Genomic DNA, 24,593 nt, shown 5'->3' with positions numbered 1-24,593 from the left:
CAGACCCTGTTCTTAAGGATTTTTATATTCTTTTTTTTTTTTTTTGGTGAGGCAATTAGGGTTAAGTGACTTGCCCAGGGTCACACAGCTAGTAAGTGTCAAGTGTCTGAGGTCAGATTTGAACTCAGGTACTCCTGACTCCAGGACCGGTGCTTTATCCACTGCGCCACCTAGCTGCCCCAGATTTTTATATTCTTAACTTAGTATACTAGACTGTAAGTTAACTACTTTTTGAGAATTTGAAATAACTGTCTGAATGTTTAATGTATTGGAATTTTGCTTGAATTATTGCTTGAAATAATTGGATTATTTAATTGAAGGTCTTTTTACATCCTGGATATATGGCTGTAATGGAATCAGCTAGTATCAGCCTAGAAGACCTTTCAGGTGCCTTAACCCACAACTCTTCACTAAAAATATCAAGATTCTAGGATTTGAATTAATCAAGGTTGTTAAATATTGATAAGAAAGTGTTCTGGGACACAAGTTATAGCTATATTTAATAGCTCAAAAGGTATACATTAATCTGGCAGGGATGCGATGAATGGATTACAAGGACTCTAGAGGTGAAAGCAATTAGCATTCTAAATGTTGGGTGATCTAGACACTTGGAGTAGAAAGGAAAAGATATATTTATTGAGATTGTAAAGGAAGAATCAAGAGAATTTGGTGACTGACTAGTTATCAAACAGGAGCAAAGAGTTGAAGATTATTCTAAGATTTCAAACTGGGTGCCTAATGTGATGCCACTAACAGAAATGGGGAAGAATGCAGGAGAAACAGTCAACTCGGGAGTTGGCTAATGGAAGAAAAAGAGACAGCCAAATTAGTGCTTTTTAAAGCTAAATTTGAAGTTCCAGCAGAACACTTAGGTAAAAATATCCAGGTGTTAGAAACATGAGACTGAGATATTCTTTATCTTGGTCTGTACTCTCCCACAGTGCCATCACCCACTCCCTAGGAACCTCAATATAAACTACTTATATCTTCAGCTCTGACCACTGGCCCCAAGCCTAGTCCCAAATGCCTGCTGGACTTTTTCACATGGATGCCCTGCTAGCATCTCAAACTCATCATATATACAAGTGAACTTATATTCTACCTACCCCCTCCTCCAAACCAGATCCTCTTCTTGCCTGTCCTAAGCTCTTAATGGTACCATAATTCTCCTCGTCACCTGAGCTTGAAACCTCAGTCATCTTTATTTGCTTCCTTTTTTTCCTGAGTTCTCTCCCTTTCCTATCTAATCACTAAGACCTGTCTGTTATTTCTTCCAGAATTCTCTCAAATCTGCTATCAACATAGCTGAGACTCTCATTACTTCATATAGAACTACAACAGCTTTCTAACTGCTCAATTCATCTTCCTCTATCATAATTTTAAATATATCACTATTCTGCAGAAAAAACCTTTAATGGCTCCCTCCCCACAATATAAATTCCAAACTCCTAAGCCTGGTATATAAAGCTCTATGACATGGTCCTAATTAACCTTTCTAGCCTTCTCTTCTCACTTTTGGTCAAACTATACTGCTTATCTTCCCCCCAAATATACATTGTTCATTCCCATTCCATGTTTTTGTTCATGCTGATCTCTTTGCCTATAATCAATGGTCCACCCCCAACTCTACTATTTATTGAAATTCTTTCTACCTTTTAAGGCCTAGATTAAATGCCACATTTTTAAAATGGCTTTCCTGATCACTCCAGCTCGAAGTTGTGCCTCCCTGTCCCCTGTATTCCTACAGCATTTGGACAGTATCAGACTGAACATTTAACACATACTGCTCTGAATGAAAGATATTTGTATGTTTTAACCTCCCATGTTAGGCTATAAACTCCTTGACAGCAAAGACTCTCAATGGTACATCTATGTAGCCCTCAGAGGAAAGTGCCAAACACAAAGTAAGGACTTAAAGGTGTGCTGAAAGAACAAATGAATGAGCTTTAGTGGAAGAACACTGTCCTCTATTTTTTGGTCACACAGCAATGTAGTTTTCTTATTTCTTGTTTTTCAGCTGTTATCCAAAGAGCTAAGGTTGCTAGATAAGGTCACTTATAATTAATGTATTACTATACAATTATTATAACAAGCATATAGTGTGCATTTAATACATCTTTTTTGACTGACTGAAAACACATTTTTAAAGCAGTTACTTAAAAAATACTAAGCATTCCATTTCTACCTTGAAAATGACAATGAGGACAGAATATTAATTAACCTATACAATACCTCTGATCCTTCAGAACCAGTAGGAGGTAAAGCGCAACCATAGATTTTTACTCCAGGAACTATAAAAGACATTTGAAAATAGTTAGTCACATAGCATTAAAGAGAGGCTGACTGAGTCATTCCAATAAATCATTATTGAGCACATTTTTAAAAGAACTCATCCATAAAACTCTTTCTAAAATGTATGTACAGCATACATTGTACAGCAACACAAATACTGAGTACACACCTCAAGGAGATCAAAGACAGAAAGATCCCATACACACCAAAAAATTTAAAGAAGCACTTTTGTGGTAACAAACAACTAGAAACAAAACAAAGGTCTGATGACTAGAGAATGGCTAAACAAACTGCAGCACATCAAAATACTGGACTATGATTGGGGCTTATGAAATGGTGACTACAAAGAATTCAGAGAAGCATGTTAACATATTAACTGATGCAAAGCAAAGTAAGCAGAATCAAGGAGACAATATTCATGACTGTAAAATGGGAATGGAAAAAAACAAAAAAGTGAATGACTTGGAATTATAAAGATGTCACAGTTCTGGAGGTGATTTAAGAAAATGCACCTCCTTTTCACTGAAAAGGTGGGAGACTATGGATATAGAATATTGTATATACTGTCAGGCATAATACACATTTATTAGCTTTGCTGAACTGATTTTTTCTTCTCTCTTTTTTAATGTTATAAGGGATGACTCACTAGGTAGGGGAAAAAGATATTTGGATTTAAATGTGATAGAAACGACCTGAATCAATAAAAATAAAAAATAAATAGTAATTAAAATAAAGAGACTCAGGTAGGAAATATATGATAGACCCCCCAAAAGTGGAAAAAGCATATTCACAAAAATATTCATAGCATTTTACTGGGCAGCAAAGTAGTTGTCCATAGACTTCAGGCTGAACAAACTGTGGCATACGAACATAAAAGAACTTTAAATTAGCATAAGAAACAACAAATGTGGAAAAAAACTCAGAAAAACTTGGGAAAACCTATATAAACTGATGCAGAGCAAAGTAAACAGAACCAAGAAAATCATCTCTATAAATAGTCACAATAATGTAGTGGAAAGACACTGAAAAACCTGAGTACATGGTAGGCAGTGACCAATCTTGACTTCAGATGACTAACACTGAAACATGTTGCCCTCTTTCCAGTAAAGCTAATAACAGCTAATTGTTCAATGTTCAGTTGTTCAATGCAGAATGCAGTATGCATTTTCAAAGATGGTCCTTGTATTGGAATTGATTTTGGCTGACAGCACCCTTTTGTTTAAAGGAGGAACATTAGGGAGTGAAAACAATGCAAAAACCTTCAATAAAACATTTATTCAAAAAAAATGAAGATATATAGTGACTACAACAATAGACTGCATTAAGGGGAAAAAAGGTCCATAGGTTATGTAACTTGTATAATGTGACTGGTGGGATTGTAGATACCTCAGTTCCTGCTACTAGAATAAGAAGCAACAATTCACACAGTTATCTAAACTTTAGAGTTTACAAAGCATTCCCTTTATAACAACCCTGTGAGACAGGCAGATGGGTAATGCAAGGATTATCACCATCAATTTACAGATAAGGACACTTAAGCTCAGAAAGATTAAGTGATTTGTCCTGGGTCACAAAGTGAGTTAGTGTCATATGGAACTTGAAACAAGATCTCTCCTGACACTGTCATTCATTCATTCAACATTTATTAAGCACCTGCCATGTTCAGTGCTAGTTGCTGGTCACAGAAAGACAAAAAATGACCCAGTCCCTCAAGGACAACTAAACTCAAAGAATATAACACAAACACATAAGTTTAAGACAAGATAAGAAATTGCAAGATCCAGAAAAAGTGATCTCTTCCCATGATCCCAAGCCACACTAGAGTTTCTGCAGTAGTAGTATAGAATGAATTCCTCCAGTCAAGTATTTACTGAGCAGTTAATATGTCCCTTGTACATTTGCTAGGTACGATGGAGGAAATAATCTTTAAGGCATGGTTTCAGCCCCTGAGAAATATCTAACCTAATCAGAGAGACAAAACTAACACGCACCAAACAGAAAATAGGAGGGCTCTTCCCTCCTTTCAACTGCAGAGGTTGGGGGGAAGAGGGGACACAACTATGTATGTTGTTGATTTTTTTAAAATCTTTTTTAATCTCTTATACTGAGCAGAGGAGGAGAGGGTTATATTTGGAAATTAATTTGATGTGAAACAAAAGGTAGCAACAAAAAAAATAAAGTGAAATGATCTTAAATCTTGTATTAGCAGTACTTGTAGTATGGAATGATAAATATGAAGAATTCAGGGAAACTTGAATAGATTTATAAAGTGATGCAGAGTGGGTAAAAAAAGTAGGGCCAACAGAACAATATTCAGGGGCTAGAGCTAGGTGGCTCAGACAATAGATCACTGGCCTTGGAATCAGGAGGACCTCAGTTCAAATCCAGCCTCAAGACATTTACTAGATGTGTGACCCTGGGCAAGTCACAACCTCACTTGCCTCCAAGAAGAGGAAGAAGAATATTCACAATAACTGTGACAGTGTAAATGAAAACAGCACTAAATGGCAACAAGTCTCAGGTCAAATAAAATGAACAACATTCAAACCAAATTATTAAAATCAAAGTACACATCCTTTCTTTCTGTTAACAAACAGCATCTGCCTAAAGCAAAAAGTGACGTCTTAAAACTGTAACCACCCTTTTAGCCAGGTTTTGTCTTACTATGTTTAGGAAACATACTTATGTAGGAAACTTACTATGTTGGAGGTTAGCAGGAGCTAGGGGAGGAGATGTGTGCTGTGTCAAAAAACATATCAATGAAAAATCAGCATTAGAGATGAAAGAAATTCTCAAAAAACATAAAACCAGGGCAGCTAGATGGCGCAGTGGATAGAGCACCGGCTTTGGAGTCAGGAGTACCTGAGTTCAAATCCAGCTTCAGACACTTAACACTCACTAGCTGTGTGACCCTGGGCAAGTCACTTAACCCCAATTGCCTCACTAAAAAAAACAAAACAAAACAAAACAAAAAAAACCATAAAACCAAGTAGAGAAGGTGGTCTGAAAAGACCTCACTGGGAAGTAGGACTAGACCTGGGTTTTGAAGAAATTGACTAGGGAAAAGTGGTAAATTCTAGGTTAGAGACTGTATGAACAAAAGAAGGTAGATATAAACATAACCCATTTATGAGAAAATAAGGAGACAAGCCTATCTCTAAAGAAAGGATTTGTGTTTAGTTGAAACGGATAATAAGACTACACAGATATGACTTGATTATGGAAGGCCTTCAATGTACAGCAAAGAAGTTTATACTTAATATAGTAAGAGCTTTTAAGCCTTGAGTAGAGAAATAACATTTAGAAGGCAATTTGGGGGGGGGGGAGACAGGGCAATGGGGGTTAAGTGACTTGCCCAGGGTCACACAGCTTAGTAAGTGTCAGATTTGAACTCTGATACTCCTAAATCCAGGGCCGGTGCTTTATCCACTGAGCCACCTAGCTGTCCCTAGAAAGCAGTTTTTAAAATGATAAATTTGGTAGCAGTGTTCAGGGTGAGTTAAAAAGCAGGGTAAAGATTTGAGGTAGGAAAAACAACAAGAAAGCTCTTGTAGTAATCCTTGTATACAGGATAAGATATTAGATTAGTCTGGTGGTAAAAGGAATGGAATGGGACAGATGAGAAACCCCCATTTTCCCAGTTGCCCAGACTCAAAAATGCCCCTACAAAGAGCAAGGGTTTACTAAATACTGAATTAAATCCTTGATTTCCCCATCCAGAAAAAGATCTATGGAGTCTTAATGCAGATTGAAGCATACTATTTTCATTTTATTTGTTTTTTCTTTCTTGAGGTTGTTCCCTTTTGTTCTGATTCTTCTTTCACAATATGACTAATGTAGAAATATGTTTAATGTGATTGTACATATATAACCTATATCACATTTCTTTCTGTCTTGGGGAGGGGGGAGGGAAGGGAGGGAGGGAGAAAAATTTGAAACTAAAAATCTTATGAAAACAAATATTGAAAACTATCTTTACATGTAACTAGAAAATAATAAAAAACTTTTATGATTAAAAAAGTAAAAGAAAATAGTTTCAGTAGAATACTTAAGCTAGAAGCCAAATTACAGGGAGTTAAGTGAATAAATAAGGCAGCTAGGTGGCACAATGGATACAGCACCAGGTGTAGTCACAAAGACCTGAGTTCAAATCTGGCCTCAGACACTTACTGTATGACCCTGGGCAAGTCACTTAACCCGATTTGCTTCAGTTTCCTCATCTGTAATGAACTGGAAAAAGAAACAGCAAATCACTCCTGTATCTTTACCAAGAAAACCCCAAATGGGGTCACCAAGAGTTGGACAGGACTGAAATGACTGAAAAAAAGCGAATCTTTAGGGGGCAGCTAGGTGGTGCAGTGGATAGAGCACCAGCCCTGGATTCAGGAGGACCTGAGTTCAAATCCAGCTTCAGACACTTGATACTTACTAGCTGTGTGACCCTGGGCAAGTCACTTAACCCCCACTGCCCTGCCCCCCCCCAAAAAAGTGAATGATTAAACAGGACACTGATCTAATGAATATAAAGAAAGTAAGAGAATAAGGGTAGTATGAGAGAAATGAGCAACTTAGAAAGAAAAGTAACTGATGTAGGAAGTTTGATAGCAAGTTTGTTGATAAGAGATGAATTAAAGGAACTGAGGAGCAGCAGTGAGCAACAGATCAAAGTCTGAAAGCATGAATTTCTAATGAGTCACCTCTACATGGTTTTATCTTCCTCCAACAACATTCTGTGGATGTGGGAGAGGAGGAGAGAGAGACACTGGAGATGATCCAGGACTGAGGACTGCTGCAAATCAGTGAACAAGGACCAGTACTCAGGAAAGAGATGGTAACCCTTGGGGTTAGTCTGTGGCCATAACACAGTAACTAGACTATAAAGAGACAGACCTCAGTCTCATTAGTTATTTCTCTAACTCTTCTGAAGAGATTAGTTGATTGGAGCACAGTACAGGCTTGAACTTAATATTAAACATACACACCAGGCTTTTGCCTACGTGGCTTTCTCTTTACTCGAGGACCAACTCCTTGTCCTTCTTTCCAACCCATTTTCCGTAACAATTCAAAACCAATGGATAATCTAAAAGGAAATAAATATTACATGGTAACTTAAACATAGAAATTCTATAGAAAAAAATACAAAAAATTATAAAGTTAGAAGTGCTATAACAAAAAGTAAATATTAAATGAAAAATTCTACTCACTTTGCTGGTGCTATTAGGTCATCTAGTAGAGTGGCTCCAGGAATAGGTGCAGCAGCAGCAGCCAACTGCCTGGCCTTTTCTCTAATTCTATCTTTAGTTTTAGAAGCAAAATCATCTGTAGTAACAATTGCCTTGGGTGCAATCCCAAATTCACTAAGATCCTTTAAAAAAAAACAAACTCCTTTTTCATATTGGACTACAAAACAGACCCGAGCTCTAAAAAATAGTGAGGTTTTAGGATGAAATTTAAGAACTAAAAATAGTTTGAGATACAAAAACTCAAACATAGCAGTATGAATATATACATCTAAAAAGCAGAGCCCCATAGACACCAAAAGACTACCTAATTTATCTTGAAACTTCTTGAGAAGAGAGAGTATATTATTTTGAGCCATATAGAACCTGAGTACACATTTAGTTAAGGCTAATTAGCAATTATAGTTTTGTAAACCTACCTCTTCATCCATAAAATCTTCTGGACCAAGAACAGTTTTATCTGCTCTGTTTTGTCTTGAAGATATAAAGGTAGAAGGTGTCCATCCTTGAAAAATAAAAGTTAAAAATTTTACCAAGAAAATTTATTTAAATTTAAGAGCCAAAAAGAAATATTACTAATAAATCACTTACGATTATGTAGCACCTTACAAAAAGCTTGCCTCATAACATTCCTATGAGGTAGATGTTGCAAACATCATTAACCCCCATTTTCCAGACACAGAAGTTAAGGCCCAAAGAGGTTATGTGACTTACTCAAAGTCACAGAGTTATTAATGTTGAAGCCAGAAATCCCTACCTTTCACTCCTTCCTCTAAACCATCAAGCCTCTTTAAATGAAGCCATTTCAAGCATGAATTATAAACAAAGGAAAAAAAGCCAAAATAGATTACCTCTGAAAATATGCTTACCATTCAAGCACATTTTAAAAACTGCTATGGAAGTAATAAAAGAACTTAAAATAGAAGCTTAAACAAAGTTATAAGACCTCATAGTTGTATCCACAAGGAGAAGGTCTTACCTTCTTTTGAGCCAACCGTATTGAAGTATCCAGCAGAGAAACCGCCACTAAAGGCTCCATGAAACCGTTTGTATCTTCCTTTTTCATCTCTAACTGTCTGGTCTTGAATGGGAAGTGGTTTCTTTGGTCTTTCACCTATTTAAGATACACACACACACACACACACACACACACACACACACACACACACGGGGTAAAAGGAGAAAGAAGGAAGATGAAAAGTCACTCAAGGAAAATGTCTCTTTTCAAACAAAATAAGTCTAAATTTCTTCCAATTTCAGATGACAATTACATACCAAAAGTAACAAGTTACCCTTTCTAAAAGTTTATTGTCTTTGGAATTCATTCTATCAAGCTTCTCTGCTAAGTCTAGGAGACAGATAATAGGTATAGTCAGTTTTAGAGATTTTTACATGTTCTAGCAAAGGTAAATGTCAACCAAAAACTATTAAGTGCCTATTATGTACCATACCATGTGCTAGGCTCTGAGAATATAAATGATAACATAAAAAAAATCCTGCTTTCCAATTAAGTTCCACATAGGGAGAAAAACTCCAATAAACCAACTTGCAATCTTTTGGTGAAGGGATAAAGATGATGGTCTTGCCCATAATATGTTCTATTTTATAATTAAGTTGATTTTACTGTATTCATTCATTGTACTTTCAATTTTGCAGCATTTTTCTAAGTCCCTGATCTTCCCCCTGCTATTGCTCCATTTTTGTGTGTGTGTGTGTGATCATAGTGATATCTTCTTGTTTGTAAAGATCCCACAGGTCCAGTCACTGTTGCTAGACTTTAGCTCTCTTCTTTCACCTTTGTTTTAGGTCTATAGAATGTCCAAAAGAAGCAGACTGAAATCACACAACCAGCAAGGACTAGCTAACATTGGATTGTAGATTTAGAGATGGAAAGGACCCTAACAGTTTACAGCTGAGTAATCTCAGGCACAGAGAGACTAAATTACTTTCCCAGCATCACACAGCTACAAAGTATCTGAGGCTAGAGTTCAACTCTGGTCTTCCTGACTCCAAATCTAATGTCCTAAACACTATGCTATGACTCTTCCTCTCTATGTATCATAGCCAAGTCTGAAATTAATTTTCAATGAAGCAAAATAAATCAATTCCCTTGGTATCCATTCCAGAAGTTCAAAATTCTACAGTTAATTTTGCTTAAAATAAGGGTTATCATTAAAGTTTGAGGGCAGCTAGAATATACAGTGGATGGAGTGTTAGGACTGGAATCCAGAAAACTCATCTTCATAAATTCAAATCCAACCTCAGACTCTTACTAGCTGTGTGCCTCTGAACAAGTCACTTTGCCCTCTTTCCCTCAGTTTCCCCATCAGTAAAAAAGGGCTGGAAAGGGAAATGGCAAATCACTCCAGTAGTTTTGCCAAGAAAACTCCAAATGGGGTCATGAAAAGTCGGATACCACAACAAAATAATTGTCTTTAAAGATTAGGCTCTAGGTGACACACCAAGTGTGCTATCCAAAGCAAAGACCAATCTAGTTAAGTATAGAGAACTTCATCAGCACAATGGCAATAACATGAAAGACTCTTTGATCATGGAAATTCAAGAAATAAAGAATAATTTTAAAATGGCCTTCAGATAGTAGTAGAGAAAAGGGAAGAGGACACTAAGAATCACACAGTTCCTTAGAAACATTAACTGCTTATATTCTAAGTATCAATTAAAAATTAGATATTCCAGGGGCGGCTAGGTGGCGCAGTGGATTAAGCACCAGCCCTGGATTCAGGAGTACCTGAGTTCAAATCCAACCTCAGACACTTGACACTTACTAGCTGTGTGACCCTGGGCAAGTCACTTAACCCCCATTGCCCCGCAAAAAAAAAAAAATTAGATATTCCAGTAACCAAAGAGTTAACATATTTTTGGAAAAAAGAATATTTTATTTTAGATAAATGAAACCAAAAGGTAAAAAGAAAGTTGCAGCCAAAGCAAAGACTCTCTTTGGAGAGGTAAAAAAGTCAGTGGACTTGATATCAAGGCAAAAAGAATCAGTATTTCACAGGTCACTTGGTTATCTGGTACTGTAGTGCTTATGATGAGCATAAGCAAAAATGCCACCATAAAGACAATTACAGCTTACTAGCAACAATTGTTGTAGGACATGGGAAGGCAGAGAAATTCTACAAGGAAACTGATCAGATCCCCCAAATCAAGTCAACATATACTTTAATACTCAGTAATTTCAATACAAAGGTGAGCACAGGATGAGAGAATATAATGATAAATATGTTGAAAACTTGGTTCAGGATTAGAAATCAAAAGGGTCAGATGCTGGTAGCCCCTTAATACTTTCTTCAAAGAGAGAAAAGAAGCACTAGACAAAGTAAGCATCAAATAATATTATCCCACAAAATGAAAATGATTTTATTTTGACAGAAAACAACTGGTTACTAACAGATGAGTCATCCCTGAATCAGCCATTTATGGTACCACCAGAATAGTGACTTGTTACAGCAAAAAACGAAAATCAATATCAAATAAGAATAAAAATGAAAAGATACAGCTACAACAGAGCTGAGTTTCCAAAGTAAGTCTCCTCACACTTGACCTAGAAGTCTTTCCATTTTACAAATTTGGTTGAGTGGGAAGGAACAACAAGGCTTCCTGAAACGGAATATTTGAGCCAGGCCAGAAGAGTACACACTTACAGGTAGTAGGGGAGGACATTCCTGCTGAAAGATTGAACATGAGCAAATGCAGAGAGGTAGAAAAGATCTAGGGACATGTGAAAATAGTAAATAACCCACTTTAATTGTAGTACAGGGGAAGAATGAGAAATAAGACTCGAAAAGCAGAATATAGAAAAAAGCAATTGAGGACTTTGTATCTATTATATGTAAACAATGAGTCGTCAATGAACATTTTTAAGACTTGATAAAACTGAAACAGTATTTTTAGGAAGATTAATCTTACAACAGTATGAAAGATGATTTGGAAGAGGGAGTCCATTTGATGACAAGTAGCGATATCAAGGGTGGGCAGTGACAACTGTGGATAGAGGGCAGGGCTTGGAGTCAGGAAGATGGAGTTCAAATTCTGTCTCAGACATTTACTTAATTCTGTGACCCAAGGAAAATCAATCAACCTCTCCCTCGATTAGTTTCCTTAACTGTTTATGAGACTAATGATAGTACCTACCTCATAAGACTGTTGTGAAGATCAAAGGAGATAATATATATAAAGCACTTTGCAAACCTTAAAAGTGCTATAAAAATGCTACCTATTTTAAGTAGAAAAACAGAAAGAAAAGTCTGAAAGGAAAGATAATGAATGCTAGTGCTTCCTTCCCATCCCTATTATGATCCTATGATAGTTTAGCAATTACCTCTAGGTTTAAGATTAATTCTCAATCAAATATTTATCGAAGTTTAGCTTTGAAATCAAGACTTAAGAGGCCTTCATCTAGCTAGCTGAGTTCATTTGACCTGTCCCTAAAACTTCAAAGTTGAGAGTTAAAGTAGTTATCTTTCTGGCATGTCATTACTTTTTGTAATTCTCCTAGTACTTTTAAACTTCAAAGTGTTTTGAAAATACTAATTAATCTTCAAACTTCTGAAGCAATTAAGTCATGTAACCTTTTCTAGGCCAGAAGTACAAATCTGCTTCCCAATTTAATACTATGGTTAAGACCAAAAAGTCCCATCTTCTAAGATTTTCCTACTCACACACTAAAGGATGAGGGAAATATAAAGCAAATACTTCACTTACATCACCTTTTATACTTCATGAACAAGCAAATTAGGGATTATAAATAAAAAGATTACATGAGCATCTAAATAATATTAAAGTGCAATAATGTTATTCTTTATGCTCCAAGTGCCCTACTGGGGCAGCTAAGTGGATAGAACACTGGCCCTGGAGTCAGGAGGACTTGAACTCAAATTCAGCCTAAAGACACTTAACACTTACTAGCTGTGTGACCCTGGGCAAGTCACTTAACCCCAATTGCCTCAAACATCTGGGGTCATCCCCAGTCATCCTGATAAATATCTTGCCACTGGACCCAGATGGCTTTGGAGGAGAGAGTGAGGTTGGTGACCTTGCACAGCCCTCCCTCACTTAAATCTAATTCACTGCAAGTCATGACACCACCCTGATGTCATGGTCCTCTTCAAGAACAAAGAACAACCAACAACAAGGTGCCCACTCTCAGCCTATTCAAGTCCTACCCAACTTTAATCCAATGTAATCACATAAACATTTAAGTGCTTACTACATACAATGTACTAAGGTATGTGCCAGAAGAAAGATAAAGCTAAAAGAGTCACTCCTTTAAGTGGTTTATGTTCTTTTTGGGGGGGAGGGGCAATGAGGGTTAAGTGACTTGCTAATAAGTATCAAGTGTCTGAGGCTGGATTTGAACTCAGGTCCTCCTGAATCTAGGGCCAGTACTTTGTCCACTGTGCCACTTAGCTGCCCCAAGTGGTTTATGTTATACTTTAAGGCTCTTAACATTTAAGGAGTGAATACAAGATAACTTTAGGAGAGAAGGACCAAAAACTAGATGAATGAGAAAAGGACTGCCATTCTTCGTTGTGGTGGCCTGTGAGCTGAGTCCTGAAGGAAGCTAAGGATTCTAGGAGGCAGAAGTAAAAAGAAAATGCAGGCCAGGCACAAAATACACAACATCATGGAAGCTGAAGATGGAAGACCAAGTTTGTGGAAGAGCAAGTAGGCCAGCTTGGCCAGAACATCAAGTGTGAAGAGAAGGGGAGACTGGAGCCAGATAAAGGACATAAAATGCCAAGCTAATGAGCTTCCATTTTATCCAAGAGGCAATTTGGAAGAAGATTCTGTAGAGGGAAGTTATTTAGGGGGATTATTTTAGCAATAATGTTGGATTGGAGCAGGGAGAGACCAGAAGCATGGACACCAATGGGAAAGCAAATTTTGTGTGTGTGTGTGTGTGAGGCAATTGGGGTTAAGTGACTTGCCTAGGGTCACACAGCTAGTAAGTGTGTAAAGTATCTAAGGCCAGATTTGAACTCGGGTCCTCCTGAATCCAGGGCCGGTGCTCTATCTACTGCGCCACCTAGCTGCCCCAGCAGTTTTTTTTTAATTGTGTGCCACAGCCATTTCCCATCTTTATTCTTTCTTCTAATTTGGTGTTATTTTTTTTTTTTTGGCAGGGCAATGGGGGTTAAGTGACTTGCCCAGGGTCACACAGCTAGTAAGTGTTAAGTGTCAGAGGCCGGATATGAACTCAGGTCCTCCTGAATCCAGGGCTGGTGCTTTATCCACTGCGCCACCTAGCTGCCCCCAGGGAAAACTATTTCAATAGTACCAGCAAGAGGTAATGGGGACCTAACCTAGAATGGTGGCCACATGAGTGAAGAGATGAGTACTGATGCAAAAGAAATGTTGAAAGGGTAGACTGGCCAAGATTTAACTACTGATTAAATATAAGGCAAAAGGGATTGAAATGAATCACCAAGAGTAACACCAAGGCTTTGAACCTGGATGTCTGGAGTACAGTGGCGACCTCAAAAGAAATAAGGAAATTTTGAGAAAAGGTGGGTTTAGGTGGTGTGTTATATAAATTATTATGGGACTTGGCTGGGTTTTCTAAAATTTTTTTTTGGGGGGGGGCAGGGCCATGGGGGTTAAGTGACTTGCCCAGGGTCCCACAGCTAGTAAGTGTCAAGTGTCTGAGGCCAGATTTGAACTCAGGTACTCCTGAATTCAGGGCTGGTGCTCTATCCACTGCGCCACCTAGCTGCCCCGGTTTTCTAAAATATTACTAAATTATATGTTAATGGCTATTGTACCAGTTTTGGCATTAAGCATTTATTATTCATTAATATCACATATTATTAAAGTATTGACCAAGTGTCTCCCTGACTTCCCCACTAGTCACAGGCTTATAGGCTTAAACAATTACATACCAAGAGGGCAAGGAGAGGGCGCAGGAAGAGAAGAGTAAAAGAGAGTCCAGGGAAGAAGAGAGCAAGCCCCTCATGGCCCAGTCTTTTTTTTTCTTTTTGATAGAGGCAGCTCCTTACACACTGATCAAAGCTAACTGGCTAGCATCATTCAATTCCATTGGTTGGGTTGAGGGTGGTCCACATTAAAATGAGTTGTACAGTGATAACATCAGGGTCTAAAGGGAGAGAGCCCCAGGGGCAAAGTCAAAGTCTAAATAGGTGAGGCTTAATCCTATCAGTTCACTGAGCTAGTCATATCTCCATATTTCTATTGTAGGCCATGCACAGGATTAGAACTCCCTCCTAAAAATTGATGGGGGGGGGGGGGGAAGGGGGAGGGCCGAGGGAAAAGAGAAAAGGCTAACACTGGGTCCCTGGGTCCCCAAGAAATTCATCATTAATAATTATTTTCTCACAGTGGAAAGATAACGAATTTTGAACATGCTGAGTTTGACATGGTGCTTTATATGATATCCTGATAGAAGTATCCACCAAATAATTAGTAACCTGGGTTGAAAGCTCAAGAAAGACAAGAAAGACAACTCAACTGTGATAGACTTAGCTCTTCTCAGGAATACAATGATACAAGACAGCTCCAAAGAACTCATGATGGAAAATGTTCTCCACAACCAGAAAAAAGAACTGTGGATTCTGAATGCAGATTGAACCATAGTGTTTCTACTTTTGTTTTTGCTTTTTCTTTTTTGAGGTTTTCCCCTTTTTTTCTGATTCTTTATTCACAACATGGCTAATGCAGAAATATATTGAATGTGATTGTACATATATAACCTATATCAGATTGCTTGCTGTCTTAGGGAGGGGGGAGGGAAGGGAGGGAGGGAAAAAAATTTGGAACTAAAAATCTTATGAAAACAAATGTTGAAAACTATCTTTACATGTAACTGGAAAATAATATACTTTTGATTAAAAAAAAAAAAGATGGGGCAGCTAGGTGGCACAGTGGATAGAGCACCAGCCCTGGAGTCAGGAGTATTTGAGTTCAAATCCCGGCCTCAGACACTTAACACTTACTTAGCTGTGTGACCCTGGGCAAGTCAATTGCTTCACTAAAAAAAAAAAAAAAAAGACAAGATAACTTGGTATGTAGATCTGGGAATCCTATGCAAATCAAGACAATACTGAATCGGAGAGAAGCTGCCTTTCTAAGCTATTCTACTCCACACTGATTTTTTTCCCTTCCTAAGAGAAGTTATCTCACAGCATTATTATGTATACTTCTTGACATCTAATTCTAGGATTTTATATTCTTCTACACAACTAGACTGCAAATTCTTTGAAAATATGTTATAATCTTATCTAATATTCTTTCTGTTTCATACACAGTGCATAGAACAGTACAGTTCACATAACACACTATTTGTTGGACTAAATCATAAATCACACACACACACACACACACCCAAATGAAAAAAAAAAACAAGTATTAACTGAATATTGAACTGTACACTTACATAAAATGAGAACTTAAAATTTTTAATTTCTTACTCAATGGTAAGGTTTCATCCTGGAGAGAAAAAAAAAAGATGTAATAGGCTAAGTCTTCATGAAGAAAAACTGATTTAGGTAGCAGTAGTATGAACTGATACAAGCTATAAACTGATACATGAAATTCTGTTTTGACACAATCTGGATTCATTTACTCTTTTTAAACTTTTAAAAAAAATACCTCTCAAGTATTTATCATATATCATCTGCTATCTCCTTTATTAGGCCATGAGCTCCTGGAGAGCAAATACCATTTTTGTTTTCTTTGCATCCCCAACTTTTATCAGTGCGTGGCACATAGTAAGTGCTATATAAATGTTAGAGAGAATGAGCAATGCAAAGAAATAGAAAAAAATAGAATGGCAAAGACAAGAGATTTCTTCAAGAAAATTAAGAGATATCAAGGGAAAGTCATGCTAAAATGAGCATGATGAAAAACAAAAATGGGATTTAAAAAGCAGAAGGGACTAAGAAGAGGTGGCAAAAATATACAAAAGAACCATACAAGAAAGATCTTAACATCCTATGTAGTTACTGATGCAGAACCAGACATTTTCGAGAATAAAGTCAAATGGGCCTTAGGGAGCATTGCTAACAATAAGGCTAGTAAAGGTGATGGTATTCCATCCGAGCTATTTAAAACCCTAAAAGATGATGCTGTTAAATTGTTGTATTCAATATGCCAGGAAATTTGGAAAACTCAACAGTAGCCACTGGATTGCAAAAGAGCAGTATATCTCCCAATCCTAAAGAAGGGGTAAGGTCAAAGAACATTCAAATGACCAACAATTGAGCTCAATTTCACATGCTAAGAAGAATCTTAAAGATTCTACAAACTAGGCATCAACAATACGTGAACCAAGAATTACCAAAACAAACTGGTTTTCAAAGAGGCAGAGGAAGTAGAGACCAAATTGCCAACATTCACTGGATTATGGAGAAAGCAAGGGAGTTCCAGGAAAACATCTATTTCTGCTTCCTTGACTACACTAAAGCCTCTGAATGTGTGGATCACAACAAAATGTGGCAAGTCCTCAAAGAGATGGGAGTACCAGATCATCTTACTTATCTTGTGAGGAACCTGTATATGGGCCAAGAAACAAGTTGGGGGGGGAGGGGCCAGCTAGGTGGTGCAGTGGATAGAGCATTGGCCCTGGAGTCAGGAGGACCTGAGTTCAAATCCAGCTTCAGACACTTAACACTTACTAGCTGTGTGACCCCGGGCAAGTTACTTAACCCCAATTGTCTCACCCCCCCCAAAAAAATAGTAAATAGAAATGTTAGAATCGAACATGAAACAACTGATTGGTTTGAGGTTGGAAAAGGAGTATAAGAAGGCTATATATTGTCACCTTATTTATTTAACCTATGTACAGAGTACATCATACAAAATGCTAGGGTACATGAATCAAAAGCTGGAATTAAGGTTGCTGGGAAAAATATTAACAATCTCAAATATAGTGATAATAACACTCAGACAGCAAAAAGTGAAGAGGAATTACAAGGCCTTTTGATGAGGGTGTAAAAGTTGGCTTGAAGCTTAACATCAAAAAACTAAGATCTTGCCAGCCTTTCCCATCACTTCCTGGCAAAGAGAGGGAGAAGAAATGGAAGCAATATCAGATTGTATATTTTTAGGCTCAAAGATCAGTGCAGATGACAACTGCAGCCATGAAATTAAAAGATGCCTGGTTCTTAGAAGGAAAATTATGGCAAATCTGGACATCATACTAAAAAGCAGAGTCAATCTCACCTTGCCAACAAAAGTCTGTATAATCAAAGTTATGTATGGCTATGAGAGTTGAACTATACAGAAAATGGAACACCACAGAATTAAGGCTTTCGAATTATGGTGAGGGCAAAGACTTTTGAGACTCCCTTGGACAGCAAGAATATCTCGGTCAATGCTTTAAGAAATTAATTCAAGCTATTCACTGGAAAGCCAAATACTGAAGCTGAAGTTTAAATACTTTTGTCACACAATGAGAAAACAGAACTCACTGGAACAGACTCTGATGTTGGGAAAAGATTGAAGGCAAAAGGAAAAGGGAACAGCAGAGAATAGATGGATAGATAGTGTTATGGAAACAATGAACTTGAACAGACTTTGAGAGACAGTAGAGGATAGAAGGGCCTAGTTTGCTATGGTGCATGAGGTCAGGAAGAGTCTTATACAACTGAACAACAATGATGCTGCTACTACTACTACTAAGTGCTAATGCTACTACTCAGACAACCTATTACATTTCCAACATGAAACCTGTGAGGTGAGACCTTACCTATGAATAAGAAATTAAAATTTTAGAATTCACCATTTTATTCAAGTGTATAGTTCAGTCACTTATCAGATTGTCTAATATGACAAAAAATGAAAAAGTTAAATGTTGGAGGGGCTGTGGGAAAACTGGGACACTAATTCACTGCTGGTAGTTTTGAAGAGTAGTTTGTTGGTGTTCTGAAGAGTAGTTTGGAACTATGCCCAAAGGGCTATAAAACTCCACACCCTTTGATTCAGCAATACCACTGCTAGGTCTGTATCCCAAAGAGATTTTTTTTAAAGTGGGAGGGGGAGGAGAGGGGGAAGGACCTATTTGTACAAAAATATTTGTAGCAGCTCTTTTTTTTAGAAATTGAAGGGATGCCATCAATTGGGGAATGGCTGAATAAGCTGTAATGGAATATTATTGTGCTATAAGAAATGAGGAGCAGAATGATTTCAGAAAAACCTAGATGTACACGAAGTGATACAAACCAGGAGAACATTGTACACAGTAAAAGCAATATTGTACAATAAAGAACTGTCCATGACTTGACTATTCTCAACAATACAATGATCCAAGACAATGACAAAGGATTCATGATGAAAAATGCTATCTGCCTCCAGAGAAAGAACTGATGTTGTCTGAATACAGACTGAAGCATATTATTTTTCACTTTCTTTTTTTGTTGAAATCCTCTTGCACAAAATGACTAACATGGAAATGCTTTACATGACTGCTCATATATAACCCATATTAGATTGTTTACTGTCCCAGGAATAGAGGATGGAAGGGAGGGAGAGATAAACAGAATGTGGAACTCAAAACTTTTAAAAAAAGAATGTTAAAAATAGTTTTTGCATGAATGGGGGAAAATGTTTAAAATATAAACTTGGCTGGCTGGGGGGGGGTGTTTTATGATTTAGTTCAACAAGTAGTAAATGTGTTTTATGTGACCAGTACTGTCCTATGCAACATTTGATAAGGTTTTAAACATACTTTCAAAAGAGTTTGCAGTCTAGTAATAGTAAAAGAGGTAGCAGCAGTTGATATTAATAGTCACTTAATAAATGCTTGTTGCCTGACTTCTCTCTCATCCCCCAGCTGGGATGAAAATCCCAGGATCTGTTTTATCTAAATACTTAGCATTTATCTGCATTCTTGATCACCCAACGTTAATGATGGAAATTACCCGGGACGAAGAAGAAGATCGAGGTGAGGGAGCTGATCTGGAATTTCGGGTGCTCCTACCCCTGAGTCAATGCAGTTTTAAAATATCTGGGGACAAACAGTGCCACACAGGCTACGTGCTCAAAGCCTCGGAGCAGTCTTAGGCTATTAAAACTTAGAGCTACACGCACACCCTAAAACTCGAGGCAACTTTCACCAGGGGAATTAAACCAACACACAAGACCCCGAACCTGGAGTCTTCTGACCTGGGCGCCCATTTGGGCAAATTTAAACTCGAACACCACGGGAGCGGGGGAAGGGGGAAGGGGGGAAGGGGGAAAGGGGGCTACCCTAGAGGCCGGAAGAAGGAAGAAGGGAAGCGGTCAGCAAGATCACTCACGGCCAAGCCGGCCGATACAAGCCGCCGCAGGCGCGGCTCTCAGAAGTGTGACTTCCGCTCCCTCCCCTCCCCCGCCCCGCCAGGGGTGGCTGGGCTACAGGAGACCCCCCTCTACCTCACCCCCCGCCTCCGGGGGACTCCCTCTTTCTTTCTCTCTATGGCCTAGGCTCACCCCGCGCCCAGGGCTTCAACCCATAAAAGGCCTGAACCCTGCTCCCTGCCCCTTCTCGATAAATGATATTGTGCCCCACTCCAGCCCGGGTACCTTCTTCCAGGGGCTCAAGGCCGGTCCCATAGGTGACTAGATCATCCTCGCTGTCACTACCGTGGGCTGCCATCTTGCTCTCTCCCGGACTCCGCCCTCCCACTCCAACCTACAGTGGCCTCAGAGGTCCAAAAATAATTTTCTCTATCGTTTTGTTTTGTGTGTGTTTTTTTTTCTTCTCTTTTCTCTGTTCCTGGGTTTGATGTGTCAGTCCTTGAACAGCTTCCCTGCCCGGGAGGAGCTTCCAAAAACTCCCGGCGCTTGCTCCTTGAAAGGCTGAGACTCTTGTGACAGGCAAGATACGAGTAGTAGAGCCCAGACTTAGTGTTTTGGTCCGAGATCTTTGGGAAGACAAAGACGATCAACCACGTGGGTGTTATTCCCCGCCCCCACTATTAGCATAGTGAAAGAGACTAGACTAAGAGAGTGAAGACCTAAATTCTATTCTTTTTTTTGTTTTGTTTTGGTTTTTTTAGTGAAGCAATTGGGGTTAAGTGACTTGCCCAAGGTCACACAGCTAGTAAGTGTTAAGTGTCTGAGGCCGGATTTGAACTCAGGTACTCCTGACTTCAGGGCCAGTGCTTTATCCACTGCACCACCTAGCTGCCCCTCTAAGTTCTATTCTTGACTCTTCCATTGGACTAGCTTTGTGACTTTGGGCAGTCTTCCAACCAATAAGCATTTATTGAGTACCGGCTAGGTACTAGTCAATTAGCACTTATTAAGTTTCTACTATATGCAAAGCACTGGGGATAAAAAGAAAGGCAAAAAAGCATTCCTCCTCCTAAATTTAGAGTTCAAAGTCCAATGGCATTATGTTAGGCTATGAGAAATAATTCATTTGGACCCCTACTCTATTCCAATCAGAATTAATCAATTTGATATGGTTCCATAGGAGTAGTGATAGGCCCCAGAGCTGTGAACTGCAGGTTTTAAGTTCACTTGTTTAATTATAGGAAGCTAACTAGAGGTCCTCCACCCTTTTTTTCCCTTGTCATGGTGACCAAGCCTAGTGTGACTGAGGTGATTCAATTACATGGAAAGCCCTCCAACTTTTGTACTTCCAAACCATTCTCTCCTGTCCAACATGAGCAACTGACCATCTCATGACCATCTAGTCAGTGGAGATACCCCCTCCCTGCTTCACCCAAGCTGTGACCGGGATGACATACGATTTTTGCTTATTTTAGCTTATGCATCATATGTCAACCAATGAAATTCTGTACTTTATATAGTTGCTTTAGAATGTCCAGGTAATAGATATGGTACTATCACAAGAGAAAGGTGGTGGTTCTTAGGTATTCCTCAATAAAGGATGACACTCTTGGGGCAGCTAGGTGACGCAGTGGATAGAGCACCCGTCCTGGCGTCAAAAGTACCTGAGTTCAAATCCGGCCTCAGACACTTAACACTTACTAGCTGTGTGACCCTGGGCAAGTCACTTAACCCCAATTGCCTCACAAAAAAAAAAAAAGAATTACACTCTCACACACAGTCCAATTAGAATTAAAGTGGTCTTTTATTTGGCATTAGGGAAAGTGACACAGTGGGAAGTCAAGGCCTTCACCCCTGGGGAGGAAGGCTTAGAAACATTTTTCCTCCTCCCAGAACAGAAGGAAGACAAAAGCTTTTATAGAGGATGGATAGGGTGTCCACTTAAAAACTGTAAAGTTCCCTTTTGGGGTGGGGTGGGGTATGCTTGGATGCTTGTCATATTCCCAAGAGCTGAGCGGAATTTTTTTGAAATGATAGATCTGACCTTCCAGGTTATCTCTGTCTCCTAGTAACCACACTTAATTGACTTTTCTGCTATAGAATTTTATCTCCCCTTACTTCTTAGGTGTGTCTGTCCTGATATCTAGTTGATCAATCTAAACTTTAATAGTCCCTTGATTCCTCCATATACTGGTCCTGTTATCTGGTCATCTTTGGTTTTTTGTCTTGAAGGAGAAACTTCCTATTTATCCTAAACCATGAGTCAGTATCAAAATTTATAAAAACAAGATCCTAGAAGAAGGAAGAGTCTCAGATCAAGAGGAAGATTTGAGATCCACTTCTTGAGAGGGGATCATGGACCTCTTAATAAAGTGCCATTGGCTCAGAGCTCTGTCTCAGCCTCTTTTATTGTAAGTTGGACAATTTTAATCACCACAAGGTTTTGGGCTGGCACAGACATAAAAATGAAATAGTCTGGGGGCAGCTAGGTGTCACAGTGGATAAAGCACTGGCCCTGGATTCAGGAGTACCTGAGTTCAAATCCGGCCTCAGACACTTGATACTTACTAGCTGTGTGACCCTGGGCAAGTCACTTAACCCCCATTGCCCCGCAAACAAACAAACAAAAAAATGAAATAGTCTGTCCTCAAGGATTTTACATTTTATAAGGGCAGACAAGATGTAAGATAAGCACATAGGTATAGGACAGGACTGGACAGATGAGTTAAATGAGAGAGGAATAATGAAATTTCCTCTACTGATGAAAGTTAGCATCTTCTTTTTGGCATAATTTTATCAGGTTTTAACCCAGAACACCAAGATTACAGAATCTGGATGAGTCAATGATGAGACAGTATTCATTATGCCACAGTACCCTTCTCTGTATGGACAGTTAGGTGGAGTGATAGATAGAGCCCTGGACCTGGAATCAGGAAGACTCATCTTCCTAAGGTTCAAATCTGGCCTCAGACACTTACCAGCTGTGTGACCGTGAGCAAGCCCCTTAAACCCCGTTTGCCTCAGTTTTCTCAACTGTTAAAAAAAAAAAAATGAGCTGGGGGCAGCTAGGTGGCGCAGTGGATAAAGCACCTGCCCTGGATTCCAGAGGACCTGAGTTCAAATATGACCTCAGACACTTGATACTTACTAGCTGTGTGACCTTGGGCAAGTCACTTAACCCTCATTGCCCCACAAAGAAAAAAAAAATGAGCTGAAGAAGGAAATGGTAAACCACTCCTGTGTCTTTGCCAAGAAAGCAATAGGTGTGCTCTGACAATTTACTAAGAAATGGCTGATCCTTCCCAGTTCTACATTCCCAGGCCAGTAAGTTGTCTGGATGGGGCTGACCAGACTTTGTAAATTCTAGATTCTGGTTATTTTGTAGATCTCCTAAACTATCTCCTCCAGAAATTCCCAAACTTTCTTTATATACTTTCGCTTGTTACATAAAATAACTTACCTATGAAACTGTGAGAAACGTACTCTTCCCAAGGGCGGTTTCATAGCTCTCTCTGTTCTGTTACCCCATATAAACCCTGTCTCCAGTCCCTATCTTTGAGTTTTCCTAGCAATCTGCTTTGTGATACTCTGAGTCATAACTCCTCTGCCCTGATTAAAGACCTTCATTCCGTTATAGTAATTGTTTCAATAATTTTCAGGTTAACAGCTACAATTAATAAATTTTCAGTGTGAGCATTTACACCTCAGAAATAGTCAAATGCTACAAACCAGGGCCTGATTTATTATGTGATTGTCTAGACTTAAGAAAATGAAGGAGAAAAATGTTAATACAGATTAAACTTTAAAATGTGTCATGCATAATTACACATACACACACACATCCAGTTGTTAAACATTTACCAGCATACACACCCCTGCTTCTATGTATGTATGTATGTGTGTGTGTGTATGTATGTATGTATGTATGTATGCATGTATGTATGCATGTAAGGCATTCCCTCCTTACCCCTGCTTCACAGAATCCATTCTTTCAGTAAAGACATCTTAAGCAACTGAAGCCTTTCCTGATCCTCCTAAGTGCTAATGTTCTCCCTCCCTATCTACCTTGGATTTAATTACTTTGAACTTATTTGCATTGATTCTCTATATTTACTGTGTATATATTTACATATATACTTTTTTCCCCATGTTTAGAAATTAACCCTTGACAGTAAGTGACGGGGGGGGGGGGGGGGGGGGGGGGCGGACAAAGTGGTGAGTTGGATAAAGCCCTGGATTCAGTAGGACCTGAGTTCAAATCCAGCCTCAGATATTTGACACTTACTAGTTGTGTGACCCTGGGCAAGTCACTTAACTCTCATTGCCTGGCAAAAAAAAGAAAAGAAAAGAAAAGAAAGTGACACCTGGAAATATGGTGGTTCTTAAGTATTCCTCAATAATTACACTCTCACACACTCCAATTAGAATTAAAGTGGTCTTTTATTTGGCATTAGGGAAAGTGACCCAGTGGGAAGTCAAAGACTTTACCCCTGGGGAAGAGGACTTAGAAACATTCTCCTCCTCCCAGAACAGAAGAAGACAAAAGCTTTTATAGAAGATAGATGGAGTGCAGTAAGGAAAGCTTGGGTGCTGCTTGTCATATTACTGAGAGTTAAGAGGGATTTATTTTTTAAATGATGGTCCTGGGGCAGCTAGGTGGCACAGTGGATAGAGCACCGGCCCTGGAGTCAGGAGGACCTGAGTTCAAATCCGGCGTCAGACACTTTACACCCTTACTAGCTGTGTGACCCTGGGCAAGTCACTTAACCCCAATTGCCTCACCAAAAACAAACAAACAAAAAATGA

The 24,593-nt window shown here is 38.8% G+C and overlaps 1 protein-coding gene across 1 annotated transcript in view; it reads right to left on the bottom strand.

Annotated features, from left to right (window-relative positions):
* Positions 1-20,378, bottom strand: part of GPATCH1 (G-patch domain containing 1) — a 51,357-nt gene extending 30,979 nt beyond the window's left edge. Inside the window, exons 1-6 of the mRNA XM_043985349.1 lie at positions 20,073-20,378; positions 8,512-8,646; positions 7,952-8,037; positions 7,497-7,657; positions 7,275-7,372; positions 2,233-2,291 (exon numbers count right to left, since the gene is read on the bottom strand). Of these exons, the coding sequence (XP_043841284.1) occupies positions 2,233-2,291; positions 7,275-7,372; positions 7,497-7,657; positions 7,952-8,037; positions 8,512-8,646; positions 20,073-20,145 (612 nt within the window). The 5' untranslated portion in view covers positions 20,146-20,378. The remainder of the gene's footprint in view (positions 1-2,232; positions 2,292-7,274; positions 7,373-7,496; positions 7,658-7,951; positions 8,038-8,511; positions 8,647-20,072) is intronic.
* Between the last annotated feature and the right edge of the window lie 4,215 nt (positions 20,379-24,593).

The sequence above is a fragment of the Dromiciops gliroides genome, chromosome 2 (genome assembly GCF_019393635.1).
Source record: "Dromiciops gliroides isolate mDroGli1 chromosome 2, mDroGli1.pri, whole genome shotgun sequence".
NCBI lineage: Eukaryota > Metazoa > Chordata > Mammalia > Microbiotheria > Microbiotheriidae > Dromiciops > Dromiciops gliroides.
Note: the sequence above shows the minus strand (reverse complement) of the source record. Positions and strands in the feature narration are given on the sequence as shown.